We start from the raw sequence: 20,540 nt of genomic DNA, 5'->3' as shown, positions 1-20,540 counted from the left end.
CAACAGACCAGACAAATGGGCAAAGATCTGGGCTTACGAGAGTCAGTCTTTAGATGGCCAGAAGTCAGAGGGTTAGCAATTTCCTTTCGACTAAAATTGGATCATTCATAGTTAATGTTAGGTTTTTCAATAGCTCTTTTAAGGGAAGTAGCGTTTGTTACTGAGGGGTCTTGGTAGAGATTTCATTTTTTGCTGATGCAAAAGCAAGACTATATCCAAAGAGCAAGAACATCTTGGCAAACAATAAAAAAGTAAATTGAACCTTAAAAACCACCATTATACTTGAATAGCTGAACAAAAAAAATGTTTTCGCTTTTTATAGCTTATTTTTGCGTTTTCGGAACTTATTTTGTCTAATTTTCATAACTTAAAAACAGCTATTTTGACCAAAATCGCAAGCTATTTTTCCGACCCTTAGTGATCAAACTCTTCGGAAAAAGGTTGCCCTGGTTGTCCTCTTTTTGCAAATGGTCGTAGATGGCGCTCTAGTCCAGCGCATGAGGCAATGTGTCTGCCTCTAGCGGTCAAAAGCCAAAACAATTTTAGCTGCCACCACGTTGTCCCAAGTGCCTGTCGTCCATTAGATATCTTGTAAGTTCCAAAGATTGAAATTATGTCGCCATCATTTCGGGAGTTGAACTTATATCTTAGGAAAATTGCTTACTTAATTTTATTGTTCTAAAATTCTTCCTCAAATCATATCAATGGGGGTGTAACTCAGTGGTAGAGTGTCCGCTTCGCATGCGGAAAGTCCCGGGTTCAAATCCCGGCTCCTCCAGAAGTCTTTTTCCCTGTTTCAAAGCGCTGGTCTGGCCCGTGTCCTTAAAAACAAACCCACCTATCCTTACTCGACAAACGCCAACAATGTTTTTAACCTTTTTCTTGAATTGTGTCCAAGAAAATCCATCGTCGGCACCGCCTAGGTTAGTTGGTATAACTTGAACACAGCATCTGTTGTCTCCCCCCTGCAAGGAAAGAAGCAGGGAAGGAAGGCCCTTTGGCTTGGAAGACGCAGGGGCCTTTCTCAATCTGCCTAAAGCTGATCAGTCGTAGAAAAGAGAGCCAAGACTTGCAAGTGCACTTCGTGTTGAACACATTTTTGCTTGAAGTTACGAGCTTGACATTGCCTGCTAAAACCTATAACTATCTGTCTTGCTTCGACCAGTTCCTCATTTTGGAACGTAAGTTTTTCAAATTTCCTTCTGGAACCTTCTAGCGCATTCCGACGTACAAAGTGGTCCATTTTCTCTAGTCCAAAACGTTATGATTAATTTCCCACGAAAAGGTTGTCACTAACAAACCCAATCAAACCCGTCATATCGATGCTACCAAAGATGAAATAGTACGCATAAATTGCCAACAATAATGGATCAAACTGGATAAATCTTGAGTGTTATTGTGAACTTTTTCAATCCACACTTGGACTCTCTTGGCTAGCCTATCTCACTGTTCGGCAGTTGGGCGAGCATTGCGCAGTTACTAGAAGGAAAAGAACGTCCCGAGCATTGCTATAAAAGCTTCAGCCCAGCCCCCTAGCGCTTCAGTTTGAACCTAACCTGACAATACAACACCTATTACCTCAGCAAAAGAAAATTAAAGTTTTATTCGATTGTGAATTGCAGTGAAACATGGCCACTTTCTTCTCTGGATTTCAACGAAAGAAGACCATGTCTGAGAGCTCGGACATGTCTGGTGTTGAGGAGACTCCCAACGCCACCAAGGAGGAAGCCGGTCAGAACTACTTGTACGACATTGACGGGAAATTCGCCTATACCTACTATGACCACCAAAGAGAGCTCTATGACATAGATGGGAAACACAAATACAAGTAAGATCTTGGAAATCTTGGAAAGACACTTTCCGAGGAATACCGAGACTATGATAATTGACGGGCAATATGACGTGCGTTTTTCAGGTACTTCAACCACATGAGAAGGCTTCCTACGGCTTCAGCTGCCATTGAGACTCCCTCTATTACCAAAAAGGCTCAAGATACCATCGGCAGTTCGGTCTCGCCTGGCAGCTCCTTGAATTCCGGACACAAATTCATGTACGACATTGAGGGCAAAATCCCATATACGGTGTTTGATGCCACCAATCAACAGATTTTGGAAGCCAAGAAGCCCTAATATGCGTTTTTTGTGTGTTCAAAAGAAAGAATAATGTTTGACTGTCAGACTCCAAATCGATAATAATGGTATATATATAATTCATATTATAAATATATCTGGAGAAAAATTATTAAGATATAAATATAAATATTCACAACGGATGCATCATTTCTTTTTTGTATTGAAATTTTTACACCGTGGGTGGAGAGAAGAGTCCAGCGTAAAACTCCGGTTCGGTCATGTGACTGCGGTATTTTTGGGCAATCTCTTGAATTTTCTGTTTCCTCCGCACATGAGGTGGTTGGTAACAATCCATTTCCAAACGTTTTCGACAAGCAATGTTCAAGCTGGTTTGTCTGATTAAGGTACCCAGTGAACGACGAGACACCACCATACCATCAGTCAAGGGCGAGGCGATATTCATCCTGTAATATGGACATGTTTGTTAGCCTTCTCTCAACACATTCTGTTTGGGAGTTAGTGAACAGTAATGGATTAGCTTCACATTTAATACACTTCATGGCCTGACTGCATTACACGAATAATAACTAAAATAACTAGTTGATGCTCTGCACGTCAGAGTGCGTTTGCCTCCAACAAATTTAAAACTTTCAAAGCTTTTGATACAGTCAATGTCCCCAAAAACACTACGGGCCTATCACATGTTTGCGTGTATGGGACTACCACAAGAAGCTGATTTATACAACTTGCATGGCTCTGACCCATTTAGTTTGGGCCATTTTCTGGGCTCGCATTGGAATCAAGCTTTCTTATAACCTTTTTTCCCTTTTAAAAAGACGATGTCTCTTACTTAGAGGCTGGACCTTGAAGCTTGATCCTCAAGAGACCACTCATCAAGGGCTGTATGAAGATGAAAAAGGCATCCTTGACTTGAGAGAAGAATCCACATTCGGCCTCAAATCCAGTATGGGTTTCAGCCAACATCTCTTCCAATGGCAGGCCGTGAGAATCTTCCATTCGTTCCAGCCAGATGACGAGGATCTTCACGTCCAGCTGATTAACCATGCTTACTTGGCGATTGAAGGCCGTCGATTTCTTTTTAAAGCTTGCTGGATCTCCTATCGGTTGGGCATTCAGTTGAAGGGTTAGAGAGGACGGAGCGCCCAATGAAGATTTCCCACTCGATAGTTGATCTTCATCCCCTGAAATCAAATATCAAATATGCTTTCCGTTATTCGTTTTTGTGACTATTGCATCGGTACAACTATTCATTTTGTTTTAGTTGTTAATTTAGACACTGGGCAACAACGCTACTCAATGAATCAAATGAATGAGGACATTCTAATAATATTCGTTGTTCGTATTTCATTTAGTGTTTGTAATATTCCGTAATAAACATCTGATATCGCCACCATATGTTTTTGCTTGTCGTAACTGCACCTTGTACAAGTAAGCCCAACCTTACCCACGCTTTTAATTTGAGGTCAAATTAGGCAATAAGTATGCACACCTACTATCAATATAAATCATTGTCAAACTTGCTCAAAACAGGAATTTCTACCACAGTTGAGCAACAAATTTGCCTCGTTTTCCTGTAAACATGAGAGGGGAAAGGAAATCGTGTCACTTTTGAAAGAGATGACACTCAACTCTTTCAGTTCGCAACAGACATGTTGATATCCAAACAATTAAAAGTCCGAACAACCCGTGCGTGCATTCAAATGTTTGATAAGGGACACTTCTACATCATGCCTTACAATGCAAAAATTCGACACAATCTTCGCTCTGGTGGCTTCAGATTTCGATGCTCATCATCGTGGGATGATAACTGATGAACGAGAAGATGAAATTGTCAAGTTCAAGTTCAAAGCCAATCTTTGCAGGAATCTTGTTTTTGAAATTGTCTGCTTGTACATGTCTTGGATATGACATCATAACAAATATGCTCGAAACTGAGAAATTTGAGAAATTGCCATCCTGTTTCTCTTTCATAAGAAAAATGGGTAACCCGACAAGAGTTATCTGTCGTTGTCTAGTACAACACGTACTTCAACAAAAACATCAGCAGCAACAACAGCAACAATAACAACAACACTGTGAGGAGACTGCAGCGTAGTTCTCGTAGTGCACATGGTGTCGAGTTCGTGCACGAGTGAAGACGCCAGCCAGCCAAGCAAACTGCCGAGAGATAAATAACTCCCCGCTTTGGCCCAATTTTGGTAGTTTCTTACAAGGGGAGCGAAGGCGGGCTACTGGCGGGGCATAATAGAGCCCATGGAATAAGTAATTTATTACATACACTCTGGTTTACGGCCTCCAGAGATGAGCACAGTCATGCTCACAGTCTTGGTTCCATTCGAGAGTCATGCATGATAACTGATCTGGCATGGCGAGGATATGAATGAGGTCCCATTGTTCCGAGGACTGTCGTTTTCGGGGAGATTAATGCATGGCTCAACTGACTGGGGAAAGTCAATGGAAGCCGTCAAGACTTACCCACGTACTGCCCACCGACTTCTACATGCAGAGTCAGGGAAGGATTAATGATCATCTCTGGTGTGTCCAGAGGGCTCCGGGACTGTTCTCGTAGCCTGATGGCCGAGATGACGGAGCCCGTGCCATAGGGCCTTGACAAATGATCTCAGTCACACCTCCCCCATGGGCAACAACAACATTAGCAACTCGTCATACAGAAGAGATACAAAGTTGCGAGGAAGAAGGAGTAAACGGAGATCCTCTATCTACATCATCGCCACGGGATGTCAATGAATGATTCATGACTGGGAAAATCACTTGATCTAGCTACTAGCTAGTTCTATTGAAAGTGGCCAATGATCGAATTGCAAGGAAAACTCAACGGCACTTCATGTCATTATTGCCAAGGTCGTGAAAACCGTGGCTAACTTACAATCTGTTGTTTTCGAAGCATTCTTTGTCCCTGGAAAAATATCTTGCTATTGGGCGATAGAACAAGCTGCGCCTTACATGGTCATTTTTGTCATAGATTACAAACATTAAAAGTTCGCAATCATCAGACGGGTGTTGTAATTGTAATTACAATTACGGAAATTCAATTAATTTTTCAGTTAATTGCAATTAAATACATTGAGAAACAGATTAATTGTAATTAATTACATGTGAACGGATATAATTGAGACAATTAAATAACATTTCCGTCAGCAAAATAAAAAAAAATGCGTTTTTAAAAACTATTGGAATTATGCTTGATGTTGACGTTTCTTCATTGAATCTTGCTCGTCAATTTATTCCTTGTCATAGAGCAGTCTTATAGTGTTGACAAACATCTCTGTTTGATTGTCAGACTGTCAGATTGTTAGATTGTAACGGACCATTGTATCTCAAGTAGATCTTAAGAGCAGTACTCATTAAATTGCAAAGAAGGTCACTCCTGTGACGCTTTCTGCGCTAAATTCTCTTCACAGAGTAGTAATCAAGAAACATTGATAAGAAAATTTAATGTGCATGCGCTTGGTTCCTGAATTTCATAAAGGAGGGCGCGTTTAGCTTGTCCAGGCCAAGTTAGTGCCAAATTATGCAGGAGGTACATTTTTTAATAAAAAGCTCGAAAAATATGAACAAGGTCGAATTTGGAGTATAGGTAGGTAAATTGCAATCTGAGAGTAACAGTAATTCTAATCAATAGGGGTCGGAAAGATAATTTCTTAGGTTGAACTAAGTTTTCAACTATGTTAGTCGTTTTTGGGCAAAAAACTATTTCATGAATTTTAACCATAAAATAACCTAAAACCGAGGATTTTCGGCGACAATGAATGGGACATGTTTAGGGGAAATTTAGGGGAAATACAGGATGGGTGTAAAAAATTCTGAGCAATGTTTGCCCCTGCTCGAAGATTTGTTTAGCATTAATCCACAAGCTTTCATTAAGAGGAAGTGTTGAGCACATGGCATAATGTAATGCTACAAAAGATTAAGTTTCAACTTAAAGAAAAGTGGTAACCCTCTCATTGTTTGCCACCAAAACAATGTTCTAAAATGCTAGTGAGAGCATTCTTGATGTCAGCACCAATACTAAGGGCCTCCTGAAGACCGGCAAGAGGCCCAAGGAAGTGGATGAGCCTTTTGGCGTCCATCATCAAACCATTCATAAGAGGAGAACTTTATCCAAGAACAGCAAATCCCTTTGCAACAAATCCCAGACCCAAGGGCAAAAATCTGGGATTGCACTGAGCTCAAAGAGCAAGAAGATCGTGAAAAATATTAATCAAGCATTTTTTACCTTAAATACCATACGTTTTCGAAACTTATTTTGGCTGATTTTCGTAGCTGAAAGACAACTATTTTGATCAAAATCACAAACTACTTTTCCGACCCCTGCTTATCAATAACATTTCAAAATGAACTAATTGTAAGTGCAATTACTTACACCTGAAACCTAATTAATTACACTTTAGAATGTAATTGACACAAGTCTGGTAATCATCAACTACTTCCAGTACAGAGATAGCCTCTGTCGGTGGTAGATTGATGAGCGACCCCTTTTCTAGTGACGTTTCGTTTTCCTGAAACTCCCCTTTTGACGGAGATGACTTGGCGACCAAGAGACCAGGTCTACAGGAACCGGCAGGGAGAAGAAACTAAATCCCCACAGGAAACCTGTCCATGTGGTGGGTGTCGCTTTCTACGCTCGCCTAGTTCCCGCAGAATTGTTTCCAGAAAAGAGGAAACCTTGAAAACGGAGAGGAGGGAGAGAAAACCTGAGTCTCCGAGCAAGCGAGCGAGCGAGCTAGCGAGCGAGCTCCGAAACAGTTCTCGCCTCCTGTCGTCAAAGTCAGCAAAGTAGACTTGAAATTTTGCCGTTTCACGGAAAGAACCAGGGAATCAGGGAGACAGTAGAGCGGAGGAACGAACGAATTAACGAACAACATACATCACTCAATCACTCAAATTAATGGCTGACAGCAGCTCGCTCAGCTAGGTAGGCTCTTCAAAGAGATCGTCAGAGAGAGAGATCAGATCGCTAGAGTTGTGAGGAGTCTGACGGGCAAAGCGCGCGCAAACCACAAAGTAGGGTGACGTACACTGTCTGTGCCGCAACCCCTTTAACGCACAGTGAAGCGACTTAGTGAGTAAGTGGGCCCGCTGAGAAAGGACTTCAGGAACGGATAACATGAAGAGGAAAGAAGAGCGATGAAGGGATTGTTAGGCGGCAGCTTTAGCTGCGCCATCTACAATCGGAAACCACAGGGCATATCTGGATAAACGTTATTCTCCACCGATTAGTCGGCGATGCTACTTTTTAAATATATGGCAAAATGTTAAAAGGTTAAGATAGAGACTTGAAGGGTTACTAATATCGTGTTGTGTTAGGTTAGGTTAGGTTAAGTGTTCGTTCGCAACAAGGTTGTTGTATGTTCGCAAGGTATGTCCTGGTTATTTAAAATAGGATGGTTACTGAGCGGGAAGTATCAGTTATTACCTTCCGTGCCGGTCGCAGATCCCGAGTCTGTTATGAGGCTGGGCGAAGGCGAAGTTTTCGGCTTGTTGGTGGGCACCAAGAACGCTATCTCGGCCGAGGCATCCGCCCAATACAAGGCGTAGTGATCCCCGTCGTAGGCTCCTCCTCCCCCCGAACCACCCGGGATTTGCCATTCGGGAGGACTCATGGGTTCGGTTTGTTCTCGCCAAGAGGTAGACAAATGACCCGTCCATCCGGGGTGATTATAGACATTGACTGGCCATCCCAGCGAAGATAAAAGCTCCAGAAAATATGGATGAACATCTCCATTGGAGTGCTGTAGGAGGAAATAACTTTTGTAGACGAAAAGTAGACAGTTGGAGGAAAAAAATGAAGGGACTTACCACGTTTTGAAGGATTTCGCCGACTTTCTTTTGTCCACTTTTAACATAAAACATGTGGACGGTATCTGCGGTCCTTGGGCTGAATCGATCCAGCATTTCTAAGTCCGTGACGAAATTGATGGAGTCGCTCTCCAGTGCTATGAGTTTGGGTAGTGGAGAGTCGAAGTTCTGCCTCAAAGTGTTCATATTCATCAATCCCAGATGAGACAGGATCAGCCTGGCGGTCTGGAATTCATAACAAGGTTCCGGAGCCTGACATTCAAATTGGAAATCGTAGGAGTGCGCATTTTCCTCTTGAGATTTCTGGACCACTTCCTCCTCTAACTGAGCTTGCTGGTTCATCAATTGGGACAAAGTGTCGGTGTCTCGCTGAGATTTTTCATCGCCCACCACATGCTCCACGGGTGGAATGGATCGGTCCCTAAAACCCCGCGAAAATGATATTCCAATCAATTGATACAACTTCATAAGCCAGACTTACGCTTTACACAAAGGAATCCGCTCAATCGAATCAGGAAAGAACCTCGGAACTTGGTGAGGCTTAGAGCCAACATCGCCCATGGGCAGAGGTCGACCCGGATTGATCTGAGTCGATTTCATACCCGATTTGTGCCTGGGGAGCTGTCTGAGTTGCATGGTCCACGCATTTCGACTCGAAGCAGTTCTCAGCAAAACAGTGACCTAAGAACATAAATATTTCTAGACTGATCGACAGCTGTGTCAAGACACTTCTTCACATTTTCTTACACTTGGTTGAGGTTCCTGATCATTTCCCAAGGGCTCTTCCAGTATGCCCATAATAATCGAGTTGTCCACGACAAGATATCGAAAGTTCTGAACGGCCTCGGCCATAGACACGATATCACCATTGGCGCATTGCTGAAACAGACCCACTTCATCCAAGAGCGTGGACAAAGACTCGGCTCCACATTTGGACGGAAAATACTCGACTTGTTCCAACAAGCATGTCAAAAGCATTTCTGCCGCGTCCCTTACTCGTCGGGAAGCCGGTGATAAGATCTTATCCTCCTTGAGTATCGGTTCATCCGATGCCTTATTCTTAGATTTCGAGCCAGACACGCCTTGCTCAACCACCTCCAGCACAGTGGCTATGCATTCCTTGTCCCTTAGGAGATATGGATGATTCAATAACCAAGTTCGTAGACATCTGAAAGCGGCCACGATCGACGAGTGCAAGTCCTTGGAATGGGCTGGAGGTGGACGAGAACATTGAGTGACGATGTAATCGCATATCCATTTAACAGCTCGCTTAGATTCGAGCGGATCCTGACGAGGCAATTGAACTCTGGCCAATCCACCCAGAACTTCTAGTGCCGCTAAAGAAGTGTTTAGATCGGTTTTCCACGAGGAGATCAGGCGGTGACAAACCAAGTAGGTGGTTCGAACAAACACGGCTTGCGCACAATCTAGACAGACAGACAGGCCGAAAGAGAGAGAGGTCCTGGATTAGGCTGTGAAAAATAATTTGAACAATCAAGCTTTAAGAAGCAACACTACATGGAGGGTCGAAAAAAGGCACGAGTATTTAGCGGAAAAGAAAATCTGAGCTGAAATGTCCAAGAAGCCATTTTGAGACTTGAAAAAAAAAAGTTCTGATCCGCTTGGTTAAGAATAAACGAACTAAACAGAAAAAGTATAGGAGCATCTTCCACCAGCAAGAAACAATTGGAAATGATAAAAAAGAATAAAACGCAAGTACCATTGTTCAAATCCTCACTAATCTGGGAAAAATCACTCAGGGGAGCCCCATTGAGGGAGCTAAAATTCCCTGAATTCGGTCCACTGGACCCTGAAAATAGGTATTAATAGGGTGCAATCCAACACACCCGAAAACAAAATAAAACGTATGATACGGGTTAATGGGTAAGGTAATGCAACCTAAGGAGGTTACTACCATACTAAGATACTCGTATAACGGTGAACTCACCTCCGGTGATCCTCTCTGCATCCTGAGAGTTTTGTCCATTTTTCGTCTCCGCCATTTCCAAAGCGGACGAATCCTGGACCACAAACATCAACCCAGCCAAGAGCAATTGTGTGTTGATCGCCTCCGATTCGACCTGGAGGGCGTTGATCAACAAATTCACCATCCTTGGCTTCAAACTCACAAATGTGTGACCGATAGCTTCGCCTTGGTGTCCCGGGACCAATTCTTTAATTGGCAGATTCTAAGAGGCAATAAGCCTGACATTCAAAGAGGCCGGCCACATTCAGATCAAACTCCATCAACTCACCTGGAAATGGGATGGTAGTGCAAGCATGGAGATCAAGATATTGATCCCCGCTCTCCTCAATTCGGTTTTAGACACGTTAGTCGGCCGAAGTTTGAGTTCCCGCTCTGGGAGAACCGATTCCAAGGCTGTAATCAGATACGGTAACACCACGTGGACGCCATCCAGGTCAAGTCGCAAGAGATCGTTGGAATTTACTAGAATCATGGCGATCACCTCGCTCACGACTTTATCTGGGCTCACGGCCAAGCCTTGTTGCAGGGCCAAATAAAACCGAGCCAAATAGACGGGCAGGATTTCCTCGCCGGTTTTCTTCGAGCAGAAAATGCGACATAACGCACCCATAGCCTCAGCCTGGCCGGATTCAAATCGATCAGGAGAGAGGGCGGCAGGTAATTCGAGGGATTCGCTGATGGAGGTCCCTCCCACAGATTGTTGGCTTGAAGTGGATATGCGACGGCTCGGATCTAAATGAATGGATTGAGGGCGTTTTGGGGGTGGCACCGGCGCCAGTTGAGGTGGGGCAGACTTGGGCTGGCCCTGCTGTGCACTTTGAGCCGGACCTTGGGCGTAGTCCGTCCCTATAAAGGCGGCTTCAAAGAGCCATTTTCCGAAAAGGTGCAAGATGGAATTGCATTTGGGGCGAGCCGCCGCTAGAATAGGCTTGTCATAGAGGCCTAAAATTGAGGATTAGAAAATTCATTGGTTAGGGTGAGGAACAGGAAATGAGATGCTGATACAGCAGTGATTTGATTTAAGGGTCAGATCTTATCAGCATGAGATCATTTAGGAACTCCCATTGGACTCAAATACCGATCCTCAAGTCCGGCTCAAAGCTGGACGAAAATCGGGAGTGCCAATGGGATCTCACCATCAAAGGGTATCTTTTGCAGTTTCATCATTCCAAATTTTAACCTAGTCTCCATGCATTTGAATTAACTTTTACCTGAAAATCCAATGGAGGTGGATGATGAGCTGATATGACTGGTATTGGTCGATGGAGGTCCCGTGGTTGAAGTGGACCTGCTCAACCCCATCAAGTGCGATGCCTTGGGTAGACCTAATGAATATGTAAACGTTTTAATAAGGCTCATATGCTGAATGCATTTGAGGACAAACACGGAACTCTTGGCTCTAGTCTAGTTTCATGCAGAAACGTCTCAATCCACTCTGAGGGGAAAAGTCATGCGATGATCGAAGCTAAGCAAGCAGTTGACTAATAATAGTAATAGTAGTAGTACTAGGTTGGACTAGATTGAAAAGTCACTTAGAATGAGACCTGAGCTGAAATCAAAGGATGACGAGGTAGCAATGTCAATTGACGCGGCCCTGGTTTTGTCCAACGGTGGCGGGGTCCGCCTTAAATGGTGGAGGTGAGTTTGAGCCAATCCTATTAGAACGTTAGCCATTAGATTTAACGCGTCAAGGAGAAGGTCAAACCAAGCACTCGGGNGGGGGGGTGAGGGTGAGGGTGAGGGATTGGTTGCACCCAAACTGAGCTCGGTCACAAAGAGGGGATGTATCGAAAGAAATGGACCACTTGAAGTTCATGGACAGGTGTGGATCTGCTATCATAATAATAATAAGATAATAGGGATTAGAGATTTTGATATATTTTTTTTATCAAATGTGTCGCTAACTTCCTGCCGAAGTTGTGGTGGAACTGATGTGTAAGCTGTACTATGCATAGTCTGAGGAGGATTTTTTGAAACTTCGGACGGTTTTCCAGCCAAAATGGACCACCTTCAGGTCAGAGAAATCTCTAAGCTATCTTTTATAAGCCTTTTTTTGGTTTTTACTAACAAACTGGTTCGTTGGAAAGAAATTTCGTCAAAAGCTAACGTAGCATGACGATTCATATTTTTGGTAGTAATTACTCCATAATTAAGACCAGCTTTCCTGAGGTCCCAAATCATACACCCTGACAAATATATTCCATCCGGTCGCCTTTTGCACAATTATTAAGCTGGTAATTATAGTGATTCATCCAATCTGAATTTGAAAAAGTTTCTGCAAAAAAAATCAACCACTTCCACGTCGAGTGACATTGCCCGGTATTTTGATGGCTTGATGCCGTTTTTTATTATTTAAGAAGGAGGGGGAATGGCCTGGGAGCTCCCCCAAACAAAATACATCATTTGTTTTAGCTTTAAGTCAAAAACGAAATGGCCACCTTTCTCTCCCGATTTGAATCCTATGATTTTTTCTAGTTGACCAATTCTCGATCACGAAAGCTGGAGACGTTCTTGATTTTGAAATAATTTAAAAAGCTCGCCCTGCAATTCCTGCTTGCTATTTATTGGTGGTCTGGTAGTTTTGGCGGGCCTAGTATTTATTAGGGATAGTTTTAAGAACGGTTAAAATTAGATCAGTCTGGAGTATCAAAACCAAAATCTATCTTTAAAAAACAAACCATATGCTCGTATTGATGGTGGCATGTCCGTCGAGTTTTGAATAACAAAGTCTTAAAAGTGACTTTTGAACTCTTCACTTCATCCTCTATTCGCTTCCTTCAACAATAGATTGGCATCTTTTGTTATCGTCCTGCTTGAAATCAGGGCAGGTGGTTCCAACTTTACGTTGTCATTAAGCAGTGGGAGCTTAGGCGATTACAAAACGGTTTCTTGCTCCCTTTTATACCTTCACCAAGAATTTTGGAATGGGAGGCGTTATTAGTTCAAGGGGTTGGCCGGGATCAGCACGCAAAGAGTCTGGAATACTTCAAAGTCTCATACCCAGAATCAAATTTCTTCTCTGATAAGGTGGGGTGGGCGTTAATGGGCTAGAAATCAACGCCAAAGACTGCTGAGAGAGATGCTCTGTAGGTGGTTCTAGGGGATAGGTGAAGCAAGAGTGGGCATGTTCAGAGTCATCCAAACCCGTGAAAATACCTTCAGATTTCATCCAAGAGAGCAGCAAGCAATAGAGAACATTGGATGGAGTTGATACGGATTTGGTCAATTCAACTTGAGTACGTTTGTAACTCACCCAAGTACGCGTCCACCATGGCAGAAATGCCTTTCATGGACTTCAAGAAGATCACGGGCAGTGCCGCTAAACATGGATGATGAGTGGGATCAATCACGTTCTCAGCCACGATGGCATATTGGTAGAAATGCTGAGTTTGCGACACAATGGACGGTCTGGATAGATCCACCGGATTGCCCAATGAGTTTATAAAGCGATACCAAGCTTGGGCCACGCAATCGTTGGTCATTTCACGGGGAACTAGATGGGCATCTTCCTCCGCTAGAACCATAATAACTGTCATTTATGGGCAAAGCCATGTACTTCAATCTAAGCATTTCCCTCATTTTAACTTTTGATGAAACTAGCGGCATTCCATCCTGCTCTCATGACGTTAATGTTGATTTACTGGATCGAGCTGAGTGACAGTACACAAGAGCGGGCTCCAGATTATAGCGAAATAGTCGTCAGATTTTATCTCCTTTTCCCTCCTCGTGAAAATAAACAACTGTGACCTCATTTAAAAGTAATGATAATGTTCTAGTAAAGTTGCTGCTGCTGTTATCAGCAGCTGGCAAAAAAACTCGAAACAGCGCCATTACATTGATCATTTGATCGCTCGTTTTAAATCCGGAGCGAGGAACACTCTCGGCGGAGCTCATTGTTGTATTATGGATTAAAGTTAGAGCCCGGCTTTTAAAAACTTGGAAAGATAGAGGGTGAATAGAACAACGGTTTACTTTTTAATTGTTAGGGCTATTATTGTTTACTTGACACTTAGTCCTTCATAGAAAAGGGGCTTACACACACGCACATGCATTGTTCAACAAGAAATGTCCAACATAGAAAAAACCACTGGCTTAGAAGTAGATCTGTTCTTGAACATTTTTTTAGCGTAGATTTGTAAAAGTATAGTTTTATTTTCAATATATTTATTACTTAAGAATGCCAGGATGGCAGAACATGGTCAGATATCACGAGAAGTGGCCTTTTGAATGGATGTTAGTCTTTAAAGTGACACTTGCTACTTATTATCTGGAGTGATGACGATTGCCTAGGGAGAGAGCTGAAAGACCCTCTCACATACCTACTTCTGCATGCACCAACCTATCTCTCATTTCTAGTACTGCGTACGCTTTTTGTCGCACACTTGCTCAGAGGAAAAACATATTGACCTTCTCTTTAATACTCATTCTATGGACTTCCATGATCATTGGCTAGGTAACTACAATTATGACCATCTCAACCACTCCAAAAAAGCTTTTCTCTACTCGCAGCAAGTTTGACCCTTCACTTCCATTTCACCCAACTCCCTTGGGAAATATGTATATAATACAATGAGTATAAAAGTGTCGCCAAAAATAGTAATCATGCACAGTACAGCATTTTTATTTTAGTGCTTGTTTTAAGTATAAATAAGAATTTTGTTGGTTATAAAGATACTTGCAGCTGTGCTTTAAAAATATCTTACTGATTTGTTGGTTCTTTAAGTAAAGCGCGTTAGTGTAAGTTTAATTGGTTCTCAAAAAGTGCTGGAATTTAGAGTCAACGAACCAGATCGATCTGAAAATGACTTGGCTGTAAGCCAAAGTAAAATATCGTAGCTTTTTATTTTACAACCATGAACAATAAAGGAATGGTAATGCGTCTCCCTGTCAAAGGGAGAGGGACATTCCAACGCCATTACTACCTCCAAAATGGGCAATAAAAGCTTTTGAGTCGATTTTACTTATCATTTACATCATGACTTCCCAAGAGGAGCTCAGAACACGGACAGAGTCTAACGAGGACGAGTTTTGCTACACAAATCTCATAAAGATGCCGTTAAACTTCGGCCTCACTCACTCACTTTATGGTTACGAGATAATCAAACACTGACAAAAACGCTCTCCGGAGTGAGAGACAGCCTCGTGAATACAACACAGTCGCTACATTTTATACGTTTTTCATGAGTTTTCCCAATATAAGAATGCCCAGATGTCAGAACAGACGAGGAGCCTACTTTGACACGGTCTCAAAGGTCGACATCACCCTCCTCGGCACGATTATCATTTTTCTCGTCATTATTGTTATTGCCATCATCAAGTGTGTCTCTCGCTTTACCGCCAAATTCCCAGAATGCTCTCAATCTGATCGCCATGGCGACTTTTATGGCCACGTTCATTCCCGAACCAAAATTTTTCACTTGTCAATGAGTACTTACGGATCTTCATGGCGGGCATAGAAGGGCCGTACATGAAACCCAGTAGCCGGGCTGTGAGAGCCATGTTGACTCGATTCCATTGGTCCACCAAACCCGTGCGATGACGCCAGTTGAGGCACATTTCACGGAACGACTTCCATAAAGGCGGTGATGGGAAGCATTTGACGCAAGCCACCAACCAAATCTCGTAGAGAACGCCCAAAACCCGCTCACAGAGCTGATCGCCGACATCGTCTAAGTAGAGATAATGTTTGATTTAGTGAGGGGACGCTGCGTAGCGGCCACATTACAATGATAATTATTTCACTTGTAAAAAGATCCAATCCAACACAAAAAAAGACAAGAAATGCAGTGTGAGGACTGATGAGTGAAACACCCTTAGTGAGCGGGCGTTGTCATTACATGAATGGAAAAAAATATTAATGCTAGATTGAACAGTTTAGTGTGGTTTCGATTGTGACAGAGATCCTTGGTTCGATTCTCCTTCCTATCCTTTTATATAGAAACCTTGATATTCTACTTCACATCCACAGAAACATCCATTTACTGTATATACGCGCAGCACAGGCTCAACTCTCCAACTCTGAACACCCTAAGTACAAGAAGTGACGACCACACATTTTTAGGTTACGTCTGTCTGTGTAAAATATAACTTGCTCAAAGGCAAGACAAGAACACAACCTACAACCTAGATTAAGAAGGGAAGGATCAGACTGAGGAGACACACCTCAGATTTGAATCATATGATTGAGCTTACCACTCTTGGAGTATTAACTGATGTAACCCGATGTTACTTTTTATTAGCGCTAGGGCGGGTCCGGCATGTGTGATTTTTCGACTTTTTGACGGACTTTTACTACAGTCAGGTCAAACAAAAAGACTTGTCTTGCGAAATTGTCTACAGGGTGGAATTTAAAACGTGTTACAGAATTTGCTTTGGCAAAAGTGACTATATGGATGAACCATTTACTTTCAAAATTGGTGCCCCAATTGCCAACGGCATTCGCTTTGCATTGAAACCATTGCAACACTTGCTGAACAACAATTTTCGAAGGACGAAAGCCAAGGTTAGAAAGTCATTTCTAGGGACAGTACAAAACGTGCCACCGGTGAGGCTGACAGTGGGTGTTTTCTGTAAATATTTTTGGTCAAGAGCGACCAATTTGACTAATCTTTTGTGTACTGAAAGGGTGTTCATCGAAGAGTCTAAATCCAGAATCTGGTGTATCTAGAACAATTTTCAAAGTGGCAATACATGCTTTTGTTTGTAACACTTTATCCCGTCCACCCTGTATATCTAGATTGATGTTTTTATAATTTAGATTTTTTTTAACGAGTCCGGACTTGAGTCCGGCCAATTTCTCCGAAATACAGTTAAAGACTCGAGTGAACTCGCACTCGAGTTCGGACTCGCCCCAACACTACTTTTCATTGACTTAAGCCATCGTTTAAAAACTTAGATTTACGTTAGGTTCACATTTTTTTTGGCCACAGAGGCAAAAACCCAACAAAGCAGAAAAGTCATATTTCTATCAGTTTATCCCAATTCTCTTTGCCCACCTTCTGTGTCGTCTTTGGTCAAGGAATTGTGCTGTGGCGAGTCCTTTGATTTCCTGACTTTTGCTCAGACTTGCCGAATCCAGCAGAAGTCTTTTTCTGGACTCAAGTCAAACAATAAGACTCATCTTGTTTTCACTAATATAAACAAGGCTAATGAAGTCATCATTAAAGGACTGCTTTCTCATATGGTCAATTCATGACGAAGAAAAGCCCGTGTTTCAACGACATTTATGTAGCTAAATAAATAACTTTAGACGAGTCCAGACCCGAGCCCGGCCAATTTCTCAAAAATCAAATAAAATACTCGCCCTAGCACTACAAGGAACTCCGTAAATTTCGGATATTCTTGTGTTGGTGCAGTTGATAGGTTTGGAGATCATCTTCGCATGTGTTTCGACTATTTTTGATGTTTTCTGCGCAAACTTTAACCAAAACTTAAAATCTTATTGTGCTTACATTGGACTTGAATTTATATTTAGTAACATTTATCAATTTCCTTAAAAGGTACCTTTTATTGCCGGTGGTGCTAGAAGTGCATCATTGATAGCCAGTAAAAAGCATAGAACCGCTTCCCAAGAGTCTCGATCGATATTCTTGGATTGTTGAACCACATCTTGGATTCGACGAAGAACCCGATGACACAATACTGCTTGTTTATGAATGGTTTCTTGGGCTGAAATTAGAGCAAAAATAAATGAAGCGAGTTGGTTATGACATATTGGCCAATTATATAGAAACGGACAACACGACGACACAAGTGCAAAAAATCAGTCAGTTTTTTGGGTACAGTGGTTAGTGTTAACAAAACCTCGAGGCAAAGGACTCTCTTGGCATCAAACGTTCATTCAAGAGACTTGTTACATTGAATCATGGAGCTCCCTGATTGTCTGTTAAGAAATTTATTATTGAGTACATTCTCAGTTGATCGTAACTGACTACTACAAGGATTTTATCATTCAACGACATACAACAACTTCTAGAACTCGTACGTGTTTTTTTGACGGAAATCATATTTACTCGTTAATAGGTTATTTTTGAGGACCATGTCTTCAATTCTACATACAATTTCCCGTGCATGATGGCAAAGGTGGGAACCGAATTGATTAATGAAGTTAACAGGACTCTTTATCTTTATTTTACATTAACGGACCATCTTCCGTTTCTTTGTGGTCCATGAAAACGTTAGCTTCTACGTCGGTTAAACATTTTTAACAAGTAACTTGTCGTATACTTTGTCAAAACTAAGGTATTAGTGGCAATGGAGAATATAAACTTTTCAGGTAACGGATTAGCAATTAACAATGGCCATCATGGCCTGACAGAGATAGTCTAGTCCCAAGAGGGTGAGAAAGTGCTAGAGATAATTACCCAAATCCATGTACAGGAAGGTCTTAGCTAAATGGAAAGAAAAGAGGAAATGCCCGTGATTAGTGAATATCCCCATTCATAAGAAAAACTTTAAACCACCCAATCAAACAGTCAAAAATCAGATCAACCCAACGAAGCAAACAAAGCGAAGTGAAGCCTGAAGGCCCCTCTTTCAACCCCCAAACAGACATACTGAAGACAATGCCCGAGGACACCGAGGCCAAAATGTGTGGTTAACCTTTTTCACCTGCCAACCGGGCTTTTCCCGCCATTTTGTCATTTTTGTCTTGAGCATGAGAGGCCGCATTGCTCAACTGCAGCAACTTTTCTTCTAAATTCGCCACGGGAGAAGAGAAGAAATCAATCGTTAGGTTTTACCGCTCACCAACGCCAATTTATTACAAGTGTCTCTTTTGTTCGATCGAAACACACGCACCCTCAACCCATCTTTTAACCGGACCTGGCGCCCTCATCTCCCCATACTCTTACCTTCGCCCTTTCAGGGCACGAACAAATGATACAGATGAGCAATTATCTTGCGGGCATAACGATTGGGCTCCTCGACAATGGGGGCGGGGACACACGACTTGGGTTGGGGTAGAAGGGCGGATAACCACTCGCAGTAGATATTGACGCAATCCTTGATCGTGTCGTGTTCGGCCAAGGGTAAGGATAAACCGTGACAAACCACCTAAATCCAAAAGCGTACTCTGTGACGGGGCATACATTTAAGGTTATTTGGCCATACCAAACAAACAAGGCCGATCGATCGAAAGGGATCGTTAACTATAGCATGCACATATGTGAGATTGATTGGAATGAAGATGGGTTTGATTTTGCTAAAGAAAAATCTACCGAATGAGTGGCCATTTGGCCAATAATGAGAGGACCCCACATGAATGGGCTCGAACATTCAATACCCGGAGGCTAAAACCGTCACAAGAAAGGTTGAGTTGGATCTAGTACATTTGAAGCCCATTGGGCCTGTGTAACATGCAGGGGTTAGCCATCACTGGGCGGTCTCAGATCGATGACAGATCAGAACTTTCCGGGCTTGATTTCAAAGGTATTTTTTAAGGTATTCCCGATTCGGCTTCAACCAGAAAACTAGACCGATCACGATTTCGGGGGAATGGACACCAGAGCTGAGGTAACCCCGATCCCCGTTCCAACTTGGCATTCCCGACCGAAGGGTGTCCCATGGGGTGGCTGGGCGGTCCATCCAGATTAAAACCCCGACCGGCTCATTGATCTGGGGCCCGATTGAACCTCAAAATGAATGTAGTGGGGGTAACCCGGTCACCGGGTCACCCGGGCCAGGCCATGAGCCGTCTTACCTCCATGAACCAGGTGATTTGGGCCTCGGATTTCAAAGAAGGCGGAGCCTCCGAAGAAGCGGTCCCAGCCCCGGCAGTTCCACCCTCGCTCGACACCACCAATTGGGGCGGGACATTCATGGTGGCTGAAGCCGTGGCCGCGGCGCCCAGAGCCACGTTGAGCTTGGCAGTGGGAGCGGTGGCCGCGGCGGCGCCGTGGATGCCCAGATTGGCGGCGATGGTACGAACCATGGACTGGACGACGGCGTGCGAGGCCTCGGCCGGGAAGGACGACAACACCGACGTGGACAGGGACGACGACGAAGTCAGCGACAGCGACGGGATCGAGTCGTACATGATGAACGAGGGATCAGCAGGGATCACAAGAGGGTCCTAAGCAGTTCTCGATGGGTATTTGGGCCATTCATTGGACCATCAACCGGCCATTGATGCTGATCGTCCAAATGGGGAGGGATTCACGGGTTAGGATGAACCAGGAGAGACCCTCAGACCCTGAGTGCAGCTGAGTGCAGGCAGGTTCCGGGGTGGGAAATCGGGCAATCTTTGGTTGAAGCGAAATCAAGACATACGAGGACAAGCAGGGACAGGCGGGGAATCACTTTCACTGACTAGCTTCAGTCCGGGGCCCGGACGGCCCGGACCCAATGCTTCCCTGTATACGATACATACGAGGAGCCTCCCTGGATTGGACTGAAGAGAAGAGAGCGAACGAGCCAACGAGCGAGCGAGTGTACTTGTTTATTTTCTCATAGCTGACAGGAAAAGAGGCAGCCAGGCAGCCAGGCAGGGTGCCTGAGCGCGGTCTAGGGGTTCTAGAGCTCTAAGGAAGTCAGTGTCAATGACATTGAGGGCCAGGGATGTTTGGTGATGAACACGTCAATCTCTGTCCTGCTGTCCAACATCTATGTGGAACTCAGATGCTCCATTCATTCTGGTGAGG

The 20,540-nt window shown here is 43.4% G+C and overlaps 2 protein-coding genes and 1 non-coding gene across 6 annotated transcripts; 2 read left to right on the top strand and 1 right to left on the bottom strand.

The window, feature by feature from the left end:
- Window positions 1–706: 706 nt before the first annotated feature.
- Window positions 707–778, top strand: Trnaa-cgc (transfer RNA alanine (anticodon CGC)). The gene has a single exon. It is a non-coding gene; the product is annotated as a tRNA-Ala (tRNA).
- Window positions 779–1,041: 263 nt separating this feature from the next.
- Window positions 1,042–2,272, top strand: LOC131890981 (uncharacterized). Of its 2 annotated transcripts, XM_059240446.1 has the most exons (3): window positions 1,042–1,181; window positions 1,623–1,828; window positions 1,916–2,272. In XM_059240446.1, exons 2-3 carry the CDS (start codon window positions 1,629–1,631, stop codon window positions 2,127–2,129), a joined length of 414 nt encoding a protein of 137 aa, XP_059096429.1. In that variant the 5' UTR covers window positions 1,042–1,181; window positions 1,623–1,628; the 3' UTR covers window positions 2,130–2,272. The 2 variants fall into 2 exon arrangements, with proteins under 2 accessions (XP_059096429.1, XP_059096428.1); XM_059240445.1 differs by lacking the exon at window positions 1,042–1,181 and having other exon boundaries at window positions 1,519–1,828.
- LOC131890976 (ral GTPase-activating protein subunit beta-like) lies at window positions 2,186–20,312 on the bottom strand. 3 transcript variants are annotated; one of them, XM_059240438.1, is made up of 18 exons: window positions 19,601–20,312; window positions 18,753–18,954; window positions 18,502–18,594; window positions 17,404–17,568; window positions 15,336–15,569; window positions 13,154–13,414; window positions 12,901–13,056; window positions 11,445–11,555; window positions 11,112–11,225; window positions 10,169–10,842; window positions 9,862–10,102; window positions 9,634–9,723; window positions 8,661–9,340; window positions 8,395–8,594; window positions 7,914–8,334; window positions 7,531–7,846; window positions 2,923–3,274; window positions 2,186–2,536 (listed from the first exon to the last, which is right to left on the bottom strand). In XM_059240438.1, the coding sequence occupies exons 3-18, from the start codon at window positions 18,533–18,535 to the stop codon at window positions 2,302–2,304; spliced, it is 4,284 nt and encodes a 1,427-aa protein (XP_059096421.1). In that variant the 5' UTR covers window positions 18,536–18,594; window positions 18,753–18,954; window positions 19,601–20,312; the 3' UTR covers window positions 2,186–2,301. The 3 variants fall into 3 exon arrangements, with proteins under 3 accessions (XP_059096421.1, XP_059096422.1, XP_059096423.1); XM_059240439.1 differs by having other exon boundaries at window positions 18,511–18,594; XM_059240440.1 differs by lacking the exon at window positions 18,502–18,594 and having other exon boundaries at window positions 19,601–20,311.
- Window positions 20,313–20,540: the final 228 nt, after the last annotated feature.

This window comes from Tigriopus californicus, chromosome 11 (genome assembly GCF_007210705.1).
Source record: "Tigriopus californicus strain San Diego chromosome 11, Tcal_SD_v2.1, whole genome shotgun sequence".
NCBI classification, from domain to species: domain Eukaryota; kingdom Metazoa; phylum Arthropoda; class Copepoda; order Harpacticoida; family Harpacticidae; genus Tigriopus; species Tigriopus californicus.
Note: the sequence above shows the minus strand (reverse complement) of the source record. Positions and strands in the feature narration are given on the sequence as shown.